The sequence below is a fragment of the Eleginops maclovinus genome, chromosome 11 (assembly GCF_036324505.1).
Source record: "Eleginops maclovinus isolate JMC-PN-2008 ecotype Puerto Natales chromosome 11, JC_Emac_rtc_rv5, whole genome shotgun sequence".
In the NCBI taxonomy this organism is placed as follows: domain Eukaryota; kingdom Metazoa; phylum Chordata; class Actinopteri; order Perciformes; family Eleginopidae; genus Eleginops; species Eleginops maclovinus.
Genome location: NC_086359.1, coordinates 22,726,590 through 22,749,047, shown reverse-complemented (window position 1 = coordinate 22,749,047; position 22,458 = coordinate 22,726,590). Strand labels below are relative to the sequence as shown.

General features: G+C 39.7%; 2 protein-coding genes across 2 annotated transcripts; both read right to left on the bottom strand.

Moving 5' to 3' along the window:
* Positions 1 to 61: 61 nt before the first annotated feature.
* stt3a (STT3 oligosaccharyltransferase complex catalytic subunit A) lies at positions 62 to 11,054 on the bottom strand. The gene is made up of 18 exons (XM_063894693.1): positions 11,000 to 11,054; positions 9,774 to 9,894; positions 9,625 to 9,685; positions 9,413 to 9,534; positions 9,067 to 9,212; positions 7,925 to 8,015; positions 7,730 to 7,836; positions 7,484 to 7,648; positions 5,989 to 6,169; positions 5,700 to 5,855; positions 5,504 to 5,595; positions 4,546 to 4,701; positions 2,948 to 3,136; positions 2,720 to 2,836; positions 2,542 to 2,644; positions 1,519 to 1,707; positions 915 to 1,030; positions 62 to 435 (listed from the first exon to the last, which is right to left on the bottom strand). Exons 2-18 carry the CDS (start codon positions 9,859 to 9,861, stop codon positions 397 to 399), a joined length of 2,118 nt encoding a protein of 705 aa, XP_063750763.1. The 5' UTR covers positions 9,862 to 9,894; positions 11,000 to 11,054; the 3' UTR covers positions 62 to 396.
* Positions 11,055 to 11,684: 630 nt separating this feature from the next.
* On the bottom strand, positions 11,685 to 21,366 carry ei24 (EI24 autophagy associated transmembrane protein). The gene is made up of 11 exons (XM_063894701.1): positions 21,242 to 21,366; positions 19,560 to 19,696; positions 17,850 to 17,995; positions 16,766 to 16,826; positions 16,368 to 16,434; positions 16,140 to 16,264; positions 15,152 to 15,271; positions 14,355 to 14,466; positions 14,153 to 14,264; positions 13,153 to 13,227; positions 11,685 to 13,072 (listed from the first exon to the last, which is right to left on the bottom strand). Exons 2-11 carry the CDS (start codon positions 19,599 to 19,601, stop codon positions 12,910 to 12,912), a joined length of 1,023 nt encoding a protein of 340 aa, XP_063750771.1. The 5' UTR covers positions 19,602 to 19,696; positions 21,242 to 21,366; the 3' UTR covers positions 11,685 to 12,909.
* Between the last annotated feature and the right edge of the window lie 1,092 nt (positions 21,367 to 22,458).

Genomic DNA, 22,458 nt, shown 5'->3' with positions numbered 1-22,458 from the left:
ACAGATTTCAGAAATCGATAGTGTGTATATGTGCAGAACTGAGAAAAATGAAGAGAAACCATCACGTTTAATCCCACTTTATTGACCACATTGTAAAAACCCATTTAAAGCGTTCTTAAATGAACACTGCTTTCTTCTGAACGCTTCATTGCAAATTACACTTCCTGGACGTTTTGACACCAGCTCCCTCTGATCCCAGATGAGACATTTCATTATGACAAAATAAAAAAAGAAAAGAAAATCATCCACAAAAAAAAACTAAAACAAAATCTCTTTGATGCAATTTTCTTCCCCCAAACAAAAAGTATAAAAAGTACTCTCTCTCCACTCATCTGCAGACCACAGGGGAAGGTGTTCAGTGCTGTGCGCTAAAAGGCTGTTCACCGTCTGAAGCTTTTATGTCCTTGAAAGACCTCGGTTGTCCAGATCTTTGACCTGAAAAATGGAACACAAGAGTTTGGGTTAGAGAGATCTGCCAGTCTACCTTCATAAAACAGCGAATAAATCAATCATTTGATCCATTAATAGATTATTTGTTGGAATAGATAACATAAAAAACAATTCTTTAAAAAAATGCAATCGGTTTCTGAATAAAGGGTCCCTCATCACAGCTCTTGTTTTGTCTTAATCTTTGTCCAAAGACATTTAATTCACTATCATTTAAAACGAAAGGTAGCACATTTTCACAAAACCATTAAATGTTTGTTGTCATTGACTTTAAAAACAACTTTTTCAAACGTTTTTTTTCTTCTACTGACTGTTTGATTAAATCTATTTTGGTAGCTTTAATGTATTTAAAGTTTATGTTGGTAAGATATATGTTTCAGCGGCTGTGATCTCAGCAAACCGAAGTCTTTATAGACAGATCTAACAATATTTGAAGGGACAGAATGAGGACACGTTGTTAATCTTACCTTGTATATCCTAACCAGCCAGTGCTCTGTTGTGTAGGCCTCCTCCAACACATCCAGTTCAAAGTCTTTGTTCCCGATCTCAGCGTTCCTCACTCTGTCGTACCCGGGGGGGCGCTCTGCAAACACGTCAGTAGCATCGTCAGAATTACAGTACATATTATCACATTTGTATTGTACCTATTTCTTCTATATTTATTTTTCCCATAAACATTTCTTTTTGTGACAGTTTTTAAAATATAATGTTTTTTAATTAATTCTTGTTGTGTTTATGTTTAAACCATTATACGCTAAAGCATATATTTGAGTAAACCTGCTTGACAATAAACCTGATTCTAAAGCTGATCTGCAAATGATGTCCAGTCTTGCTGCATGGTTTTTACAAACTGTTCTTTCTAACTATAGGAGCTACATCAATTACCGTCTAAACTTAACAGTTATAAAAATAAAATAAAAAGAGCATTCATTCCTCAAATTGAGTGTTGTATGTCTTTTTAAAAAATGGACCTTGAGTCTTCAATAAAACTGATAGATTGATTGATTGATTGATTCCCACTCTGCCCCTGCAGGGTAACAGCGGGTCCTGCAGGAGGATAGAGTTACTCACTGGCTTCTGTGTAGACCTGTCCGAAGCGGTAGTAGCACATCTTGTACATGAGGCAGTTGAGCAGGACGGGGGAGCCCTCGCGGTCCACTCGGAACTCTCCGGTAGGGGTGTAGTAGTCGTGCTCCTTGATGTGTTTGCCTGTGTCTGTGCTTCCCCCGATGCGCACCATCCACAGGAACTTATTGATGTCTGAGGCACACAGATGAACTCATTAGAGAAATGATGGTGGAAATGTCTTCTTATATATAAAAAGGTCTTATTTATTGGCCTTCCTTTTCTGGAACAAACTTAGTCAGAGAGCATTACAAAATGGTTAGCTTTTAGGGGAACTAGCAAAGTTACTTCTAAAGCAAAAATACTACCTAGTAAGGCAAAATCAGGGATAGGAATACTTTAGCAGAGCCAGTGTTGTGGAACTTTAGCCTGTCTGCTAACTGGCAGTATTGCCTATTTATGCAGAGAGTCATTACAGCTATGAGATTAGGGCCTGATCCAAAACAAGAGCACCAGCTTAGGGAGGACAATAACATCCTGACAATACACAACAAGCCATGAAAGAAGACCCATTACCTCTGAGAGGGTCTTTAAAGATTAGCTATGACTGTTTTGAGTTTCTATCTTCCTGTCAATTCACATATTGTAAGTCACTTTGGATTAAAGCTTCAGCTAAATTAAATGTAATGTAAAAAGGCAGTGGTTCCCAAACTGTGTGGCAGCCGCGTGGGAGTTTTTGTGCAGAGAGAACATTTTAGAAAAAGACTGTTGTTTCTGCACTCTAGTGGCTTTAGTCAGATGTCGCACAATAGAGCTGCAGTAAGGCATTAACTACAGTTAATGTTTAAAATAAATTAGAAGTAAAATGTACAAACAAAGGATGTGTCTGACTGTGTGTTTATGCGAGTTCTTGAAACAATGTTTTCCTTAATAAAACAGACTTTTAAAGCCAACTCTGTAAAGCCTCCATCTATAGTAAAATTATAGTGTGTATACAGTATGTACATGCTATTGATATTTGGGACGTACCATCTGAAGAATAGCCCGTCAGTCCTCCAAAGATGACGAGCACATAGCTGACGTCCAGCTCCCTCATGATCTCATAGGCCCGCTCCTCTGTGGAGGCCATGGCCTGCAGAAGAGACACACACAGTCAGCACAGCAGATCTTTTTAAAACCTGAGTACCCTGAAGGTTCCACAGCTCACCTGTCCCACTCTGGAAATGTGGGTGTTGTTCCACGTGTTGTTGTCCACTAGAATGGTTCGATTTGCCATGGCCGTTATCTGGTAGCCATAATCCCACCATGACATGACTTTGGCATCCTAGAAACACAAAATAAAACCAATGACTGCGAGGGGAGCCTTTAATCTAACAGCTATGACGATGCTGACTCATAATAATGTGTCTTTAACTCTGATAGTACTTCTCCTGACCTCGGGGGTGTTGTGGCGGAGCCAGTAGTAGGCCTCTCTGAAGTCGTCGAAGATGATCCGGCTGCCGTCGCCTCCACGCGCCGACAACACGATGGAGGGGGAGGAGTACGCCTCGCTGGTCACCCAGGTGGAGTGGAAGGTGTATGTGATGAGGAAGAAGGCCATGACCAGAATCATCCCACTGGCAACCTGGGAGGAAGATGCAACCGGATGTCAGCCGGTGTTACCTTCTTCTCTTTAGGGCATTTTAGTCTGAATGAAGATGGCTTTGGGCCAAACCTCTTGTTATCTTCTTTTCTGAATGTTATTACTTTTTAAATCAGTCAGTATATTTTCATTTCATTTTAATAAAATAACTTATAACACCAACTACAAAACAGGACTCAACCCCAGATCAAAAAGAACAGAATTACTCTCAAGAAAATGTCCTCAACATTTAAAAAAGCTCCTTTAATGCTATACGTGTGATGCTTCCCGTCTTGTCCAAAAAAGACATGAATGACCTCAATGAGACTCTTCTGGTTAAATACAGTCATTCTGAATAGTTTATAGCTTCACTTATAACATTAAAAACATAAAGCAACATTTAAATGCAGATGTGATCTTTTAACCTTGGTGTTTCTGCACAGATGCAAATAGAGATTCAGCTTTGAAAGAATTATGAAGACATATTCCCTAAATAAAGTTTACACAATACAAATTAGATTATTTGACATTGTGAGTTTGTTTTAGATTATTTCACCTTAATAGCTGGTCTTGTGGAGCTAATGATAACTCATGTATGTACAGTTGGGTGTATTTAATAATGCAATGCGTTATTCTGGAAACTAGCAAGTGACTAACGCTACCTAGCTAAAAGAATTTCACCCCTGGGATCAGGAAGGGGAACTCCACAACCCTATTTCAATACAACATTTAGCTTTGTATTGTGAGTGGTTTTTTTTTTAATACTGAGTAGTGACATCTCAATCCTGTTTTCATTATTCTTGTTTTAATACACTGCCTGGCCAAATAAAAGGTCACTCTCTAATATTCGTTGGACCGCCTTTAGCTTAGATCACGGCACACATTCTCTGTGGCATCGTTTCCACAAGCTTCTGCAATGTCACAACCTTTATTTCTGTCTTGAATTAATTTTTCACCAAGATTTTGTATTGATGGCAGGAGATTCGGACCACTGCACAAAGTCTTCTCCAGCACATCCCAAAGATTCTCAATCGGGTTCAGGTCTGGACTCTGTGGGGGCCAATCCATGTGTGAAATGATGTCTCATGCTCCCTGAGCCACTGTTTCACAATCTGAACCCAATGGATCCTGGCATTGTCATCTTGGAACATGCCCGTGCCATCAGGGAAGAAAAAATCCATTGATGGAATAACCTGGTCCTTCAGTATATTCAGGGAGTCAGCTGACCTCATTCTTTGGGCACATTGCTGAACCTAGACCAGACCAACTGCAGCATCCCCAGATCATAGCACTGGCCCCACAGGCTTGTGACCTTTTTTTTGGCTGGGTAGTGTATAATGCCTTTCAAAAAGGAGTTTTTAACCAGTTTCTAAATCTAAAGGTGTCAACACGTGAGGACTCAGTCTGCCTACCTCGTTTTTGATGGGGTAGGTGGCGTCCTGCTGCTTCTTGTTCTTCTTGTCTGGCCGGCTGACATCCAGATTCTTCATGTAAGTGGTCAGGACCTGGGACACACCGATGCCCGACAGGATGCACATGACTGGAGCCAGAACCAACATCAGACGCACCTGAGGGGGAGACAATCCAGCAGAACATTAGCTCATATAGAGTGGCGCAGGAATGAGTGCTACATCTGTAAATAAGTAAACATTTTAGCACTTAAATGTATCTCAAAGTCATGTCTCAAGTGTTTTTTATTGAGTTTTAGCTCATTCAAAAACTTTTAGGTGGCTGAAATAAGGTATGCTGGTAACAAGCTTATGAGATTTTCACATTGTATTCTACGACATGAAACGTGTCAGTAAATACCCAACTGGTGAATGTTTGTAGCTTTTATGTGGCTTAAAAACGTAGGTAGCAAACAAGTGACACTACTAAACGTCATTACACAAATATGAGCTACCATTAGCTTAGCAGTGATGACAAAAGCTCATGCGACCGCCATGTAGTTGTTATTTACTATTGGCGATTGCATTTATGCTTCAACTATCACATCAGTTTGGTATATGTGGAGAGAATCCTACTGGATAATGCATGCAATTAACATAAACGCATGTTTGCAACAGATCTTTATTTCTGTAACGTTTTAAAATCCAATGAAAAACCTCACTGCTTTTAGTTGAGGAAGCCTCGTTGCTTACTTCCGGTCGTCATGCAAAGATACATCATCAATGCACTAAGGTCTATAGATATAAAAACAACATGAAAAAAACCTTTTCTGAATACATGCATTTGCATTCAGCCATGTTTAAATCAGTCAGGGATGCCATTTTCTGGTGACACTGTTGATGTGTCACAGACCTAAGTAAACAGATCAATGGCTCTCTAAAGAGTTCTTTGAGAAGTATATGTTACTCTATAAGGACGTACCATGACAGCTGAGAAGTACATGCTGGTGACTCCGTACATGATGATGAAGATCCTGGCGTCTGACAGGTTGTTGAAACAGTAGTAAAGACCAACTGTAAGGAAAAGCAAGAGGAGCCTCAGTAAAAACCCAGAAGAATCCACCAATCTGTAGGGATCATACAGGACAACATTTTTGTTGTTCTCGGTGTGAACTTGCCTGGGAACATAAAGACCAGCAGCTGGAGGTCAAAGTAGTATGAGGACCAGGTGGTGGGCTGGTGCTCAGAGACAGAGGCTATGATGGGAATGTTGTTCTTGGCATAGGAGGGATCCAGCAGGGAGTAAAAACGACCAGTCCATGGAGAGATCTTACCTGAGGGAAGACACTTTCGGTCAGTCAACGTCAAACAAGATAACATTTCACACGGTTCAGGAAGTGCTGAAGGACACATTTCTCCATCCAATAAATTCTTGTTTTCAAAGTTCCCTCTGATGAGTCCTCTTACCGGTCAGCATGAGGACAGTCCCCACTGACAGCAGCAGGAAGCCCACCAGGGAGATGACGCTCTTGAACAGCACCTCAAACTGCTGGGCGTTCAGTTTGCTGCGCAGGTAGTCCACAAAGGCGTGAATCTGGCACAAGCCAAACACACCGAAGGCTGCCATGTGCTCTGATGACTGCACCGGCTGGATTAGGAGGAAAAAGAGAGACAGGAAGTCAGACTGTGGTACCAGCACATGACACTGAAATGTGTGCTATAGAGGGACGATCAGAGTAACACAAGAAACATAAGACAGTACTAGTGTGAAATTAAGACTTTGACTGATACTGTACCTGCCTACATTTCTCAATACAGATACTAACATCTCAAACATCAACTCAATTTAACTATTTTGTCAATGTAATGCACTGGAGGATGTGAAAAAATAAGCCATAAAACAGAAGTTTATCATTGTGTTCATACATTTAATATCACGCCGGAGAAACTCTTAAGGCCACATTTTTCCACCTCCAAATGTCACAATGCTGCTGAAATAAGTTTAAATCCTTGCAGATACTAATACTACTAGCAGTTGTAAGTTATTTTGTGGACTGACGTTCCCCTCTGGTAAGTAGTGATCCAATGTAGGAAGGAAGGAAGGAACCCTTAATGGTCCCACATAGGGGAAATGCACACTCTGCATTGGGCCCATCCCACTGTTAGGAGCAGCGGGCTGTGCAGCGGGCTCCCTAAGGACTTTGCCACCACCGCTCGCCATATAAGTCTAGGCTAGCTTTCATTGTGAAAGATAAAAGGAGAGAAGCTGTGATATGCTGCCGCTGCTTTTGACATGATTGGAGCAATAAAGAGTTCGCTAACTAAGTTGGGAGGACAGAGGTGATGTGTTAATACTGCATTACCTTCATAAGTATAGAAACAACTCATAATTGCGGTTGCAGTACTTTAGTTATATACATCTTTGAGTCTGCAAGGGTATCTTACTTCTAACTCGTGTTCTTTAAAATTCCCAAAACGGGAACCACACAGCATCATTGCAGGTGATTTTCTTCCAGACGACATGTTGCCCGGTCCAATAACTACTTGATGATTAAAAAACAGGCCCTGGTCTACAGCACTGCATTTAATAACTAAATTACAGGACTCCATGTTCACAGGGGTAAAGACTTGTTTTCATCCTACTGGCATACCATAGACTCTTTTAGACTCGAACACTAAAATCTGGATAACTGTACCATCACCTGTCCCAATATAACATTAGCATAGTCCAATGACATCAATACAAACAAAACAGTGCTAATGATTCAAATTAAATTCAAAGAATGTTATCTGTCTTGAAAACATAAACATTTCTTAGACCTCATTTTGTTCTAAGTAGCTCTTACAGTTGTCAAGAGCACTTGTATATGCACATGTCAGCAAAACAAACGACAATGGCACGCAGAGTACTGTGATAACGTTCTAGAATCGGCATACTCGGCAACACTTCATCTTCACTCACCTGGAAACCAACAAAAGAGATCTGCATGGAGAGGATGGTGCCCAGGCAGTACACTGTGCAGTAAGCCACGTAGATACGGTGAGAGAATCGACCCGTGAGCATCAGAACCAGGACGTGGAGGGGGATCAGGTTGATGAGGAACACATAGCCACCCCATGAGGAAACCTAGATTCACACAAACAACTCATCAGGACCTCTATGAACTCAGAATAATTCAATGTGTCATGCACTTTTGGTTATCCTCACCATGTAGAAGTAGGCCAGCGCGCACATGGACGACCAGTACACTGAGCCCGTATTCACAGCCTTGATCCACATGTAGTAGGTCAGCAGCATGCAGAAGATGGCAATACCTGAGCAGGACGGCACAGAGGGAGTTCATTATCTATCTTTCTGTGATGTATTCACAGACAGTGTTTTGCATATCCAATGCATGCACACCTTCGTTATCATAGGAGCCCGCCACGGATCGGGAGATGTAACCAGGCACCACGGCGATCATGGCAGCAGCCAGGAGCCCCGCACCGGCATCCTGCAGAGGAGAAGGGCTTTCAGTGGCAATATTGTTTACACCATCATATCAAGAAATAACTATTCTCATCATTTATGTCTTTATATGTTTATGTGCTGTTTTTCCTGTAAAGTGAAGAGTGCTTTGTAAATAACGTTTATGTTTTATAGCTTATTACTAACAGGATTCTAAAGCAACACTCCACACCATAAGGTCTGTGCTGTTCAATCTGGAGAATATGTTTAACAGTGTCTTCTGCAGTGGTAGAAATTACCCTGATGATTGTCCTATTTTTATTTTATTTAGGCTTCTGACACAAACTAGCCTCAGCCGTAAGTCTCTGCAGAGGGTGGACAGCACATCACAAAGACGGAGCTGCCTTCCGTGGAGGACCTCTACTCCCAGCGGCTCAGGAAGAAAGCCCACAGGATCATACAAGACCCCCATCACCCCAGCAACCAACTGTTCTGCCTCCTCTGGTGGTACCGCAGCATGAGGACCAAAACCACCAGACTCAGAGACAGTTTCATCCCACAGGCCATCAGACTGCTTAATGCCTGAGCTCTGTGCCTTCACAACTTCAACTGTTTGCTACTCGCATATTTATCTATAATTACTATATGCAGTATTTTATTTCACTGTACAGCATTTAACATTTAACATCTGTTTTTAGATCATCTAATTCTATTTTACTTGTATATAGTTCACTTCTTCTGCATTACTTGGACTTTAGTCGAGCAACATTCTCTTGCACTCTTTGTATAGTTTTGTGTCTTCTTTATATTTATGTTGCATTCTTTGAGGAGCCCAGGACTTCAGATTTTCATTGCCATAAGTACACTGTAGCTGTGCATATGACGATAAAGCCTTTGAACTTGAACTTAAGAGAATTACTGTGTTACAATCTGGTGGTGGGGAGTTTTAAGAGATGTGTCTTTATCTGCTGCCTGGATTTTCACCGGTTATTTTTTATTATTTAAGTTGCGACGTAAATCCCTTTGGTGTCCATCAAAAGAAAAACTGGTTTATATTCTTAAATGACATAGTTTGTTGTATTTTTATGCATTTCTACCTTTAACTCCTTGGTGAAGTGGTAGGTGACGATGGCGGTGAAGGAGGAGAACAAGGGAGCCAGGAAGACACAGACATTACGGATGTCAATGGTGATGTGGAAAAAGTGTAGGACATGGTAAAGTACGGCAGAGGTGATCATAAGTCCTGGAGAGAGGAGAGAGGGAGACGAGACAAGGGGTTGAAATTAGCTTAGCTTTAGTGCTAATAGGGCACACCGATACATTAACCTCTGTTCTTTACCTAAACACTTCACTGCTCTGATATCCAACCCCCGAAAGTAAAGATTATAAACCCACATACATCTACTTGTACTTTGCTCTCACGTATATGTTGCTGAATCCTACCTGGATAAATGGTTCCACCAATGATCCTCCCCAGAGGATACCATGCCCGGTCGTCAAACCAGTTGTGAAACTTATAAAATCCTTCTTCTGTCAGGAACCGGGTGGTGCGGTAGTTAAAGTACCTGAAGATGAGATGAAGCCAGAGTTAATGAGACATTAACTTTAAGGAGTAAAATCTGTTCAAAATGCTTGAAAATAACCATGACACTTACGGATCGAACTCATGGATGACACTTTCAAACCTCAAGACGGAAAACAGTCTGGTGGAGAATGCTGGAGAGGAGGGAAAGCACATGGATCAATGTGTTCAGTTTGTTTTGAGGGAGACCATGCCATTGTTTACGGGAAGCAGAGGACTTACAGAGGATACCAGCCATAGACAGGATGAGCAGCTTCAGCAGCGTGTCCTGCTTCTCATAGGACAAACGGAGGAAGCCCAGCTTGGTCATTTTGGCGAGTTTAGGAACAGCTCACCATACAACCTAAGGAAGACAGGCACTGTAAGACTGACAGGTACAACGTCCTTCTCAAACAGACTTGATTCAGAATAACCTCCACATAACCCTAATTCATTTACTTGTAATAATGCACTGTTTACAATGTGTAGTAGGTTGGTTTTTTTTATTGTGTATACTCCTTTATTTTGTGTTGTGCATTTGTTGAGATACACAAAAGATACATATACACTACTGATATATTTACTGTTTTTGTTTCTGCTCTGTTTTTACTGTTAATATGTATATTTCTACTGTTTATTCATACTATATATACCTAATAATTACTCGTGCAACCCCCCTTTAAATGCTGCTGAGACAATTTCCCAAATTGGGATCAATAAAATAAATCTAATGGGACGATGAAATGAAAAACTACATTGTATATTTTATACATTTTATTTTTAGAAATAAATCTTTCAAAAAAGAACATACTTTTAATGTGAGGTTTTAAATGAGCCAAATCTTCATATAATCAAAGCCTGCAAACTGTAAAGACTCAACTTCCATGCCCAGCCCAACCAGATAAGGCCACGTTATAAGATGTGGCGTCAGGAACCAGGAAGCACCCGCTCTGGAAAACTTCTGCAGGGATTTATGCCTGTATTCTGCACATTTTGTATATTTTTCCACGCGATAACACAAACCAGCAAGCTAAAACGAGCTCTTATTAATGCTTACTTTAAGAGCTAGCCGTACAAGTACTGAGACTTAACCAACACTCTAACACCACAGAGCAAGGGAATCAACATTAGCTAGGGTTTGTTCAGCACGTTACCTATGAACACCCACTATGTGCACATTTAAAAGTGATGCAAGTACCGTTATAGCCTAGACTGCATCTTACAGCAAGTCAGCATCAGGCCGGCTAGTGCTGATGCTGCTTCCATTTCATCCAGTTAAAAGTGTGGCTAGCGAGGCTAACCTGCTAGCGTCTGTATAATGAACACCTCTGCCCCTCACCTCCTCTCAGACTTGTTTTGAAAATATCTGCGACACCTTCACAAATGGCAGCAGGTCAACAGCTTACAATACACAATTAGTTGTCCTGTTTAAGCTCACAAATATATATTTAATGTTCAGTAAGACTCACCCGCTCCGTTCCTGTTCTCATACACTATTCACACACAACCTTAACCGAGACTAATCCCGCCCCAACCAAGCGTTACTGTGCGTTTATTGGACCAGCGTCAGTCCACAGAAATCCTACATTAATCTGATTGGTTATTTGGCTGTCATTCAAATTTAGTTTCCTACCTTGCCGCTGTAGTGTAGTGACGTGTCCTTAGTAAGGAGAAAACGTGTCGCCCTCTACTGGTTCATAACGAACAGGACAATATCATTTGAGTGGTGCAACCAACACTCAGTACAGTAAATTAACAACAAAATGACAATATTTAATTAGAAATTCATTGAAAAAGTATAACAAACAATTTACAATCTTAAGGATGTCTATTTTCAGTCGTGATCAGATGGTTTTACTCACAAGTCAGTGGCAGCTTTTTCCTAATAACAATTGAGCATAAATGAAACAGTCTACAAGGTAGACTGAATGCCTACACTATGACAGGGTGAAATGTAAAACAGCATACCACATCCACAATTTACTTTTCTCTGCAGTTTGAAAACTATTCATTTTTAATAGCTTTTCAGTAGTCCACCATCTCCCTCAGGTCTCCCCAAATTCGCCCATTGTCCTCTTCATTTCACTCTTAAGTTTAACAAGTCTTGTCTAGTCGTCACTGTGGTAGCAAAACACCGAACACAGTTCTCAAAAATATTGAATACTGCCAATTTTATTGAAATTAGATGTATTACTTTTACAAAACCTCACACACATACATCAGTCTGCACAAACACTATGCTCTTCTTACAATAATTGCACACCAGTTCATAATCTTGGCCCTCCCGTGGCCATGAGCTCTGAAAAGTGACAGAAGCTTGGTGACTTGGTATCTGCATGGTGGTGGGCTTCTGGTTGAACATATGGGATATCACACAGCACTGAAATTGAAGAGTCGATGATCTGTTGGAACCAAGTATATATGCTGCAGCTCTCTAGGGGATAGCTAGAGAAAGCGGGTCAAGGCCGGTCACCCATATGTTGAATAAAGACTATGTGACTCCAATTATTACACAGCTAAGCATTGTAGTGGTTGAAGTGAAATAAAGAAAACATAAATGCAACAGTTTGGCAGTGTCATCTCACCTACCATCTACTAAATTCACACAGAGTGAAAATGCTATGGCAGCTTTTCCTTAACTGGTGTCATTTCGTGATTTGCTAAATGTAAACCTCAGTGGATTGAGATTCAATTTGGGATGAGACACCAGGCTAACCTTTAGTCAACACTCAAAAAGAGTGGCCTTGTTATTTAGTTTCCGTTATGAAGGTCACCAACCCTTTGTATAGCAGCTCTTGAACTGATTTTGTATATTCTAATAAACCAAAGCTCTGAAACGATACACACGCCTCCCTTTTTAACTGTACAGGGTTATTCTGGGACTGCTTGAAGAGAAAAACCTATCCATGTGCAAAAAACATTCTATCTGTGAGGAAGGAATGTGACTTGCAACATCAAGAAAACACGTACTGTACGTACAGCGAGACTGTGCTTTCCTTCTGAGCGCAAACAAGGCCCTTCAGTTCAAATGTCCGTTCGTCACATGTCATATTATACGACATGATTTCTTGTGCTGTCATTTATTTTTAAGGAGAGTGACTTAAAATGGCACATTTTACAAAAAAAAAACAGTGAAAGAATTTCACAAAAGAAAAGAGCATATCATGTGTTGAGTGTGAGGCACGGGGCAGTCGATTTTTGTGTCACTCTTAAAATGTGTTTGGTGCAAATGAAGAACCAAAGGGACAGAGATTTATCAGAATCATGTAAACCCTTCATCCTACACCACATATCATCTTCTCTTAAGGAAATCCCTTTAGAAGAATCACTTTTTCACGATGAGTGAAGCCTTTCATCAACCGATTTCCTATCTCCTTCATCATTGTGGGGGGAGGGATCTGTGGCGGGTGGGGGAGGTGTGGGGCGATGCCAGCTTCTCCGACGAGGTCGAGGACGTCAGAGAGGACTGCAGGTGCACCGTCTTGTGGAAAAGTTTGTTGCTGATCAGCACCACCACGGAGAAGAGACGCAGCTGGAAGTGGCTGTGTGGAAAGCATCGGAGTGGTCAGTGGATTGTTCATTACAGAATCTGTTTAGAAAATGTGTTTTATGTTTCACTCACTACTGCTTTGTTGGCGTCTTGGCCTCGTTAGCGCTGATGATGAAGAGAGGGAAGAGGATGGAGAACAAGCAGCCACTGGGTCGAAAAGATGAACCAAACACAGGAGCATACAGTGAATACAGGAAGGGAAAACATGAGGCGATTCTTCCAGAGTGCACACGCTCTTTTAATAATTCCTGCCTGTTTCATGGTATTTCAAACATTTAACCAAACTCTTCTAAATATTTTGGAAAATGTTGTGACAATGATAATTTCTAAGTCTATCAAAAATGTTTAGGCATATATTTACTGTTAGCTTTTTGGTGTTGATTAGATTATATTAAGTGTTGTCAGGTGAGTTGACGTCTTTGTATCTAATTATTAATTGAAGTATTGTTTTCATTTGCATTTTTTGTTTTTGTTTTAGTGTCTTTCGACTAGAAAATATGAAGAGTAAACATAAAAAAGGTGTGATCTCAGTGATAATGTGCAGAATAATATAATAACAATAATAATAATAATAATAACACTTATTATATTTAATAATATATATATAGCACTTTCAAAAGATAAGTTAACAAACTGCTTTACAGAGCTAAAATAATCAGATTATATACATTTGAACTACAAATTACAAAGTTCAATGAAACCAAACAACCAAAACACAATTTAAAAATAACAATTATACATAAAAATCCATAGAATAAATTCATTTGAATAAAGCCTTTAAAATAAACTCCAATTTAAAGCCATTTCATGAATTGAGTTTTCAAAACTCATTAAAAACTTCTAGGGCTGTCAAAATATTCATAGGCATTGCAAATTGAATTTTGATAACAGATATATTTTGGGTTGATCGGAGCTGAAGAAAGTCATTTGATTTCTATGATAATGCGTAAAAAACAATCTGTGACTCATCTACACGATTGACCTAACGTACACACTTTGATTAAAAATTGTATAGGCAAGACTGCAACTACTGATTCTGCTTCCCTGATTAATTAGGAATGAGGAGTGTTACCTGATGATGTATGAGGAGGGCAGGGCGGTCAGCAGAGCCATGGGCAAACCAAAGCCGAAGTAATAGGGCCAGTTCCTCTCTATGTTGGACAGCCGTTGGTGCATTTCAACGCCTGAAGCAAACATAAACAGCCTCAGTGTGGTTTAAGTTCTCCATTCAGTCAAGATGATTCGGTTTTTACGATGTAAAGTGAGGGTCTCACCATGGTTGAACCAGCGATACTCGAAGCAGTACAGGGAGTAGAGCAGAGACATGTGGAGGAGGCTCACCATCTGTCCAATGGCATCGATCGGGAAGAGGCTCACAATCACGCCCTACAGGAGAATACACATCACAATCACATGAGAGAATGTGAACATTTTCATCCCATTGGCTTTATCTTAGAGAAAAGAGAATAAAATAGTTAGTTAGTTAGTAATAGTAATAGTTGTTCAAAATTAACGCTGATGCTGACATTTTAGCATGGTTTGAAAAGCTGATGTTAAGATCACTTTTTTTGTGTTGGTGTCTATTTTTGTTCAGTTTGTTTAGTAGTGTAGGTCTTTGTATTGTGTAATATTATGACTGTTTTAAATACATACAAATTGAAACAGAGGAATTCATGTTGAAGTTGTTGTGCAAAAAAGTCCTTCAGTACTTCTAAATGAAAAATCTTGTTAAGTATGAAGGCATAAAGCTTTTTGATAATTATATAACTCTAAATGGAGAATCTAGGAATATATTGTTGGCCTGACATGCTGAATAACTATGGGTCATGAACGGCATGACTTTATGATTTAGTTGGAAACCTGATATAATTTGCAAACTGAGCAAACATCTGGTGAATCTCAGCCTACAGAGACAAATCACTGAATCAGCTTTCCTGAAACTGATCCACTCGAACGTCCTGTGGGAGGACCGAAGAGCATGAGACACTGATGTTTTGGCTAAAGGCACCGCAGAGTTAAACAGAGACAGTGACATTTCTATAGGGGTATCAAGGCATGTACAGAAATGTACCTGAATGAGGAAGAGGGCCTGGAGAAGAAGGTTAAAGAGCATATCTGCGATAATCTTGCTGACGCTGGGGAACGGCTGCGCTTTACAGCCGGACACTTCAAATGCTAGGTCAGCTATATCCTGCAACAGAGAGGAACACAGTCACATCTAAATTTGTGTAGCATAGTAAACATAGGACAACATGAATATTCAGATTTCAATCGCTATTGCTTTGTGACGACAATATGACACTGAAAGGGGTGACAAATAATCGAATGTGTGATGAGATCAATTCAAAAACACTATTTTAATATGCATTTAATGCTATTATGTCCTGCTCGTCTCAGAAAAGGATTAAAAAAAAGTCCTAAAGGGTTTTCACACAACCTGCTTCAGGCGACTAGTCAGAAATTGCGGTTTAATCAAAGTCTTCTGTGTATGCTGTTGTGTACCTGATGATGTGTCCTAACAAAAACCTTTGAGTGACTCAGCAGATTTCCAGCAGCTGTTGTGTGGCAGTGTGGTCACAGGAATCCAGTTTAAAAGATGCTTAAGTCACTTCTCAATACAAATTCATATCTATTGCCTCAATATATTGACCTTGTTGGTGTTTTTTTTTTAATAAAGAATGGACTTGCTTAAAGACTATAAGACAAGCTCTAAATGAACTACATGAGGGTCTCACGGCTGCATAACCGTCTCTAAGCTAAAGGCGGCTAATATTCTGCGTGATGATGTTAAGTAGTCTCATTTAGTCGCACGTGAAAATCTCTTCAGCTTGTCTGAACCACAGACTTTACTTATGTCAGGCATCTAACCCAAAACACGTTCAAATAACCATTGATTCTGAGATGAGGGAATTGGAAGTGGTGACTCATTTCCGACTTTAAGGACTCATTCCTGCACAAATCTATGAGATATGATATAGTATGGAATTGATACATAGATTTTGAAATGTGCTACATGCTCGAGCATCACATGATGACAGCCTATCAGAGCAGGGCCTAACCTGGAACCAGATGGCGTTGACTATCTTGCTCAGGACGAACAGAGGGAGGACCCAGAGCGCGCTGAAGACGGAGGTCAGGAAGAACTCTAACCAGGACCACACACTTCCATGGAGGGAGGGGTCACCTGTAGAAAAAACAGCTTGTTGACTAACTGGTTCCTCGCACAAGCCAGAGAGCCTACCCTACAGTTACAAACATACATACATAAACGCAGTGTACTTACATACCAATGATTTTTGCTGTGAGAGTCTGCAGCAGGGGGATAAACACCCGGTAGAAGAGGAACAGACTGAGCTGGAGAAACAACACATACTAGTTACTCTCCAACTCATGGTTCCCCTTGAATAAGGAATCAGAAATCATATTTTCATTCTTACATCAGCCTTAAAAAAGGACATTAAATGAAAATACAAATGTTAAATGTCTGAGGCTTTGCATTTATATCATCTCATTCCAACATTCTGAGGTGAGGTGTTTAAATAAGAGACAATGTCTTTAGTTGACATACAAGAAAGACTTTAGTTCTTTGGTGTGCAGAAGTCAAACGTGCATTTGAAACTTGTTTCACCTGTTATGTATTCAGTGTGTGACAAGGCTGTACTGTAACAGCAGGTAAATATCTTACCCAGAACACTCCTCCATTCCAGGCACAGCACTGAAAGATCCTGCTGGCTACTTTGGGGTCACTGAAAAAGACCGTTAAACAATGTTGAATATTCTATGAATATTTGTTTCAATTAAAACATGTTTCCCTAACTTAACCAGAAGAAGACAGACAAATGGATTTCTGGTTGTGAACTGAAGGTTTTTGGTGTTTACTTTAAGATGGAGAACTGAGAATTTAAAACAATTAAAAACAACATCTTGTTAACAATTATAATGTTATATTAACTGTTGACAGTAACATGAGCACACAGAACCAATTCCCCCCAGATGTGGTAGACCCTGTTGCTAGATATGACGTGTTTTATTTTTTAACAGTGTGATTGGTTGATCTTAGTGATAGTACTGTAGAATGGCAGGTGAAATTGCTTGGCCTAATAAAAATAACAATGAACTTTGTTTATATAGCGATTTTGAAAAACACGTTTAAAAAGTGCATCACAGATCTACAAATCAGACAATACTCCTTACAGTTACACATTTCTTCAATTCTGCAAAGATATGGAAACCGAGATAAAAGACAATAAACAAAATCTACTGAGGTGTGCCTGAGCAAGGCACCGTTCATAGCGTATGGACAATATTTCTCCTGCCTTTTCATCTTACTGCTTTTTGTCTCTGCTGCTTAATAAACACTTAAGCCTCTTCCTCCCTCCTGCTCTTTTCATCTTTATAGCTCTCCTTATTCTTTAAAGAATATTTAGACCAAGATCTAGTCTTAACCACAAGGGACAATTCCAAGAAAGATACAACTCTTTGTACCAGGAAGCTTTATTAAAACAGCCCCTGCTGTTTTGCGAGCAGTTCAGAAAAATATACTGTGTTCTCTTGGGGTAAACATGGCTTATTGAATGCTGGAGGTTGTAGGAAATACGCATGTCTGGTTGCAACTTCTACTTTCCAGTTATTTTAGAACTTAAGAGCAGCTAATAAATCCTACAAACAACAATGACATGCAGGCACAAACAAATATCCATGAGCATGGAAGTTGCTCTGGCTTAGTAAGGAAATCTATAGCATGGCACCCAATCTTTAAACCCTCTTACTTGTCGGGTTTGCGCTCCTCACTCTGTGCCCGTCTCTGTGCCAGGGCCCCACTGGCCCTTCTCCTCCGCTGCTCCTCTCTTTTCTGCTGGATGCGGGCATCCAGTTTGGAGATTGTTCCAATCCCCAATATGGAGTCCTTGATCCCCTAGAGAACCACAGTGAAAGAGAATACACAGTCAAGGCGATGTTATACAGTATTGGTTTCAAATTTGTATAAATAGTCGTAATGGAGCTTTGAAATACCTCAATTCGTAACTATTAAACACAAGAATTAGGCTGATAAGGGAATATGAGGGCAAATCCCATAACAATATTTAGGACTTGATGGTTCAAAAGGTGTTTTTACTTAAATGCATTCATAATAATAATGCTACATTTGATTTCTAAGCTCTTTTTCCCGGTGCTCAAAGACACTTTACAGTGGTATAAAATATGAAATAAAAAAAAAAAAAAAGTTGAATTAAAACATTACAACAACATTATTCACACATTAAAAGCCAGTCTGAAGAGGTGTGTTTTGGTCAGTGTTTTGAAGGTGGGGAGGTCAGTGCAGTCTTGGATGTGTTGTGGGAGTGAGTTCAACAGGGTGGGGGCAGAGATGGAGAAGGCTCTGTCCCCCCAGGTTTGGTGTTTGGTTTGTGTGGGATAGGCAGGAAGTTTGGCTTCGGATGAGCAAAGGCTGCGGGACGGGGTGTGGTGGTGGATCAGGTCAGTGAGGTGGGGGGGGGGGGGGGCCTGGTTGTTTAGGGCTTTGTGTGTTACGAGAAGGATTTTCTAGAATGATGTTAATGTCTTACTCTGTGCAACTAAATCGACACTTTGTTTCTTCTGCCAGATTGAAGGGCTTAGTCCAAATTTAACTTTTGTAACTGAAGCTCTTTTAGGGTCCGGCTGAATCTGACACAAAAGTTCAAAACCAACTATTGGCTGTTGCTGCAAAACTGAAATCTCCTGTTGTTAATTAAACAAAATAAGATATGTTGTTGTTAATTAAACAAAGTTAAAGATATTATAAAGTTTTTAACAGACGCAGCTAGTGTTAGCTGGATTATTCAGAGTCTCTGGTTATTAAATGCAGTTATAACATGTCATAATAATGAGTTGAGTTCTAATATAATATTGAAATTATTTAACTATTTCTGATTTCTGCTACACAATTTAATTTAAGAGAAAGAAAAAAAGTCCTTGCTTGTCCTGGCGAAAAGCCTACTATAACCTCTGCATGTTCATTGGATAGGTCTGTCCCTTTTTTGTAGAGAATGAATGTGTACACTACAACAGATATATGACACTTCACTTTTTATTAGGGTAGCAGTTACTGTTTAAATGGATATCAAAACAAGCAACTGTTCCTTTTATTGTGCTCCTCTCCACCACATGTATTCTTGACTTAAATGTTTTGGAACATAATTTTATCATACATTTTCATCATCTATTGACATTACATTTGTTAGTGGATACATGTCATAATAACCTTCATGCATTCCTCTGCTATTTTAAAAGAATGAGTCCCATTCAACACAGGGTTTTTCCTGCATCTGTATCCCTGTAAATGAATTAAACCCTTGATTCATGGCTTGTGTGTGTGTGTGTGTGTGTGTGTGTGTGTGTGTGTGTGTGTGTGTGTGTGTGTGTGTGTGTGTGTGTGTGTGTGTGTGTGTGTGTGTGTGTGTGTGTGTGTGTGTGTGCATGTGTGTGTGTGTTCTGACCGTCGCAACATTGCGGAGGAAGGCCCTGACGCTGTCTGTCATCTCTGGACCAGCTGCAGATCCATCAACTGCAGAAGGAGGGGGGGCTGGTTACTTGGTGGTCAGCTCTCATGGCAGGGATGAGCTCACCCAGTAACCTGTAACAGCCCAAAACCAAGAAAGTAGTTAAGATGAGCTAGCAGTTGCGACGTTTTCTAGGAATGTACAATAACCATATAAAGTAGATATAACCAGCAGAGACTCACTTTGGCATGCTTGGAGATACAGTTCTATTGGAACATAGATAAAGGCAGCTTTGTTTACTTCATTTTCTGACCAAGGTCAACTTTATCCAACAGCTTTAGCAGAATTTAGCATATTCATGCAAAATAATCAACTGTGCTTTTAGCAAGAGCAACCTTGCATTTCTTAATGTCAGTACATTTCAGATATAACATTTATAACTTTCCATTATTACATAGCTTTTACTTTACGCAAAAGACAGTATTACATGAATACACAAAACAATTCTTGTCAATGATAAACAGAGCTATAACAACTTTTCCCCAATATATTTGTTAGCACTTTGGTACCCATCCTTATATAACCAAACTTGTTGGTGCCTCATCAGCCCACCACTTCAAAATGATGTTATGTTTCTTATTTGTTGTAATTAGGAACGATAAATACATCAATATTATTTTTGATATATTACCCATGCTGAATTGTAGACATTTTAATTTCCATGTGTCTTTCTCCTGGTTTCTAAGGCTGCTTCACAGTAAAGTAAAGTGATGTACTTTTATGAACTTAACTCACAGTTTCAGCTGTTTTCTAATACTTGCCTTGATAACAGAAAACTAATTGTGTTAAATGAAATGTTTTGTGAGTAGTATACAAGATCGATATTAAGGTATTCGATTAATGACATGATGATATTTGATTTTCATATCCCCCAGCCCTAATTTAAAAAATAATTGAGGCTTTTTCTTTGCTCTGAACACTATAACGTTGTTTTTTTATACTGAGAAAAGTTGTTGTGGCCCTTTAGATTTTAATTATAAGTTAAATATAAATACAACAAACACAACAGGATGCAACCTGGTTTCCCACTACATACATAGTTCATTGAAGTGGCTCTAGCTAACAGGATCTGATGTTATTACTGGAAGGAAGAAAGCTTAAATAACATTAATATCTTCTTAACTTCTTCCTTTTGTTCTATACATGTATAAACAACAAAGTCACTTGTAATCTGTTTCTCTAACAGACTTGGTCTCGGTCAATTACACACGTTTTGTAACACGGTGAAAATCAACCGTTAATTCAGTCAGCGTCTCGGTAACCTGACTGTCTGGAAGTTAACGTTAGCAATGGCTTCGTTAGTTAACGCTAGCTCATGGGTGATAGCAAGCAGTCGTGGTAAGCTGGGTGTCTCTGGTTTGCTCAAAAGCTATGACATTTTTTAATGAAAACCCTTTGTCATGTAGCTAGTCTGGTAAGCATGATGCCCCTTGTATCATATGTATTGTCTTTTGTTGGTTGCTTTAGTGCTCTGTTAGCTTATGTGTCTGTGTTGCTAGCTAACAGTTACTGTTAACGCTTAACAACTAATGTAACTGTGTTTTTTTCTCCGAGACAACTCCCTAAACCAGAGGCTAAAGTCCCACTGAGCACACAGCTAACCGCCGCGTATTCCTTACCTCATGCGACCAGCCTGCGGTATTATTAACTTCGGGTATTCTTTCTCTTGCCCCTAATGTGCAAACAACAACACCAAACACTCACTGCTAGCAGCCAGGGCCGTGCAAAACATATTGCGCAAGCTCCGACTTCTAAGGATCACGGGAAGTGTAGTCCTCCTTAGTGAAGGATGAAGCCAGCTGAAAGGAATATCTCATTTACTTCAGAACAGCTCGGAAAAAGGAAATATTGAATTGAAATAAACACATTTGGAATGTTTGTATCACTGTGAGCTATTATATTATTGAACATACATTCAGTTGAGGATGTAGAAGTCATACATGTTTGATCTGTTTTCAACTACAGCACCACAAACAATGATCACAAGGCATTCACAGGCTAGTCTACTTCAGATCCAGAGACAGAGGCGTCGTCTGCCCTGGGCGTAATATGAAAAGAATAATATGATACAGTAGTACAAGTACTTTGGGGTCCTCTGTCTGTCATTCAAGCCGGCTCTGTGTCTTTTGGGACTTTGGCGCGAGCGCATTTTGTGCTAGCGAGGAGCGGAGGATTGTTTTTGTTAGCATCTGTTTAGCTAGCTTTTCTATCGGCCATTAGACGCTGTTTCTATAACAAGGTGGAAGGAGAGTCCTCTCCTGAGAAGCTCTGTGATTAGTAAAATGTGTATAAATACAATTTTAAAATACTAACTACGTCATTTAGCCTACTGCTGCTTCACAGGGGGGCGAGAGAGGAGGCGAGTGAGAGGCTGATAGAGATTCAGGAACCCCATATATAAATGACCAAAAGTTTAAATGATTTCTTATTGGTTGTGGTCACATTCTAATGATTTTTGGATTATTGAAAAGTATATCGTTCTGTTTCATATGGTTGATGAGACATGTATCCATGGATCTAATCTCTTAATTTTGCCCTAAAAATGCACCAGATTGAAGCATTTAAATCCTAAACTGAAAAAAATCTTCCTGTGTGAGCAAACCCCGGCCTAGAGCAACTGAGGTCCTCCCCCAGATTAAAACAGGTTCACATGGCTAGGACCCTAAATACATTTGCACATTGTTTATTAACACAGTATGTCCAAATGTTTTGTAATAGCCTACATTGGTCTATTAAAGCAACTGTAATTCAATATATATATATATATATATATATATATATAGACTATATATATATATATATATATATAGTCTAAAGTACAATTGTCGGGCTAAGC

Excerpts from the sequence above, each read along its gene's own strand:
- stt3a (XM_063894693.1), bottom strand. The coding sequence starts at position 9,861 with ATGACCAAGCTGGGCTTCCTCCGTTTGTCCTATGAGAAGCAGGACACG. Across the intron at positions 9,535-9,624 it reads GTCATCCATGAGTTCGATCC|GTACTTTAACTACCGCACCA; the intron begins GTAAGTGTCATG and ends TCTCATCTTCAG. Across the intron at positions 2,837-2,947 it reads TCCGCCACAACACCCCCGAG|GATGCCAAAGTCATGTCATG; the intron begins GTCAGGAGAAGT and ends TTGTGTTTCTAG.
- ei24 (XM_063894701.1), bottom strand. The coding sequence starts at position 19,601 with ATGACAGACAGCGTCAGGGCCTTCCTCCGCAATGTTGCGACG. Across the intron at positions 16,827-17,849 it reads GAGGAGCGCAAACCCGACAA|TGACCCCAAAGTAGCCAGCA; the intron begins GTAAGAGGGTTT and ends GGTCTTTTTCAG. Across the intron at positions 14,467-15,151 it reads AGGCCCTCTTCCTCATTCAG|GGCGTGATTGTGAGCCTCTT; the intron begins GTACATTTCTGT and ends ATTCTCCTGTAG.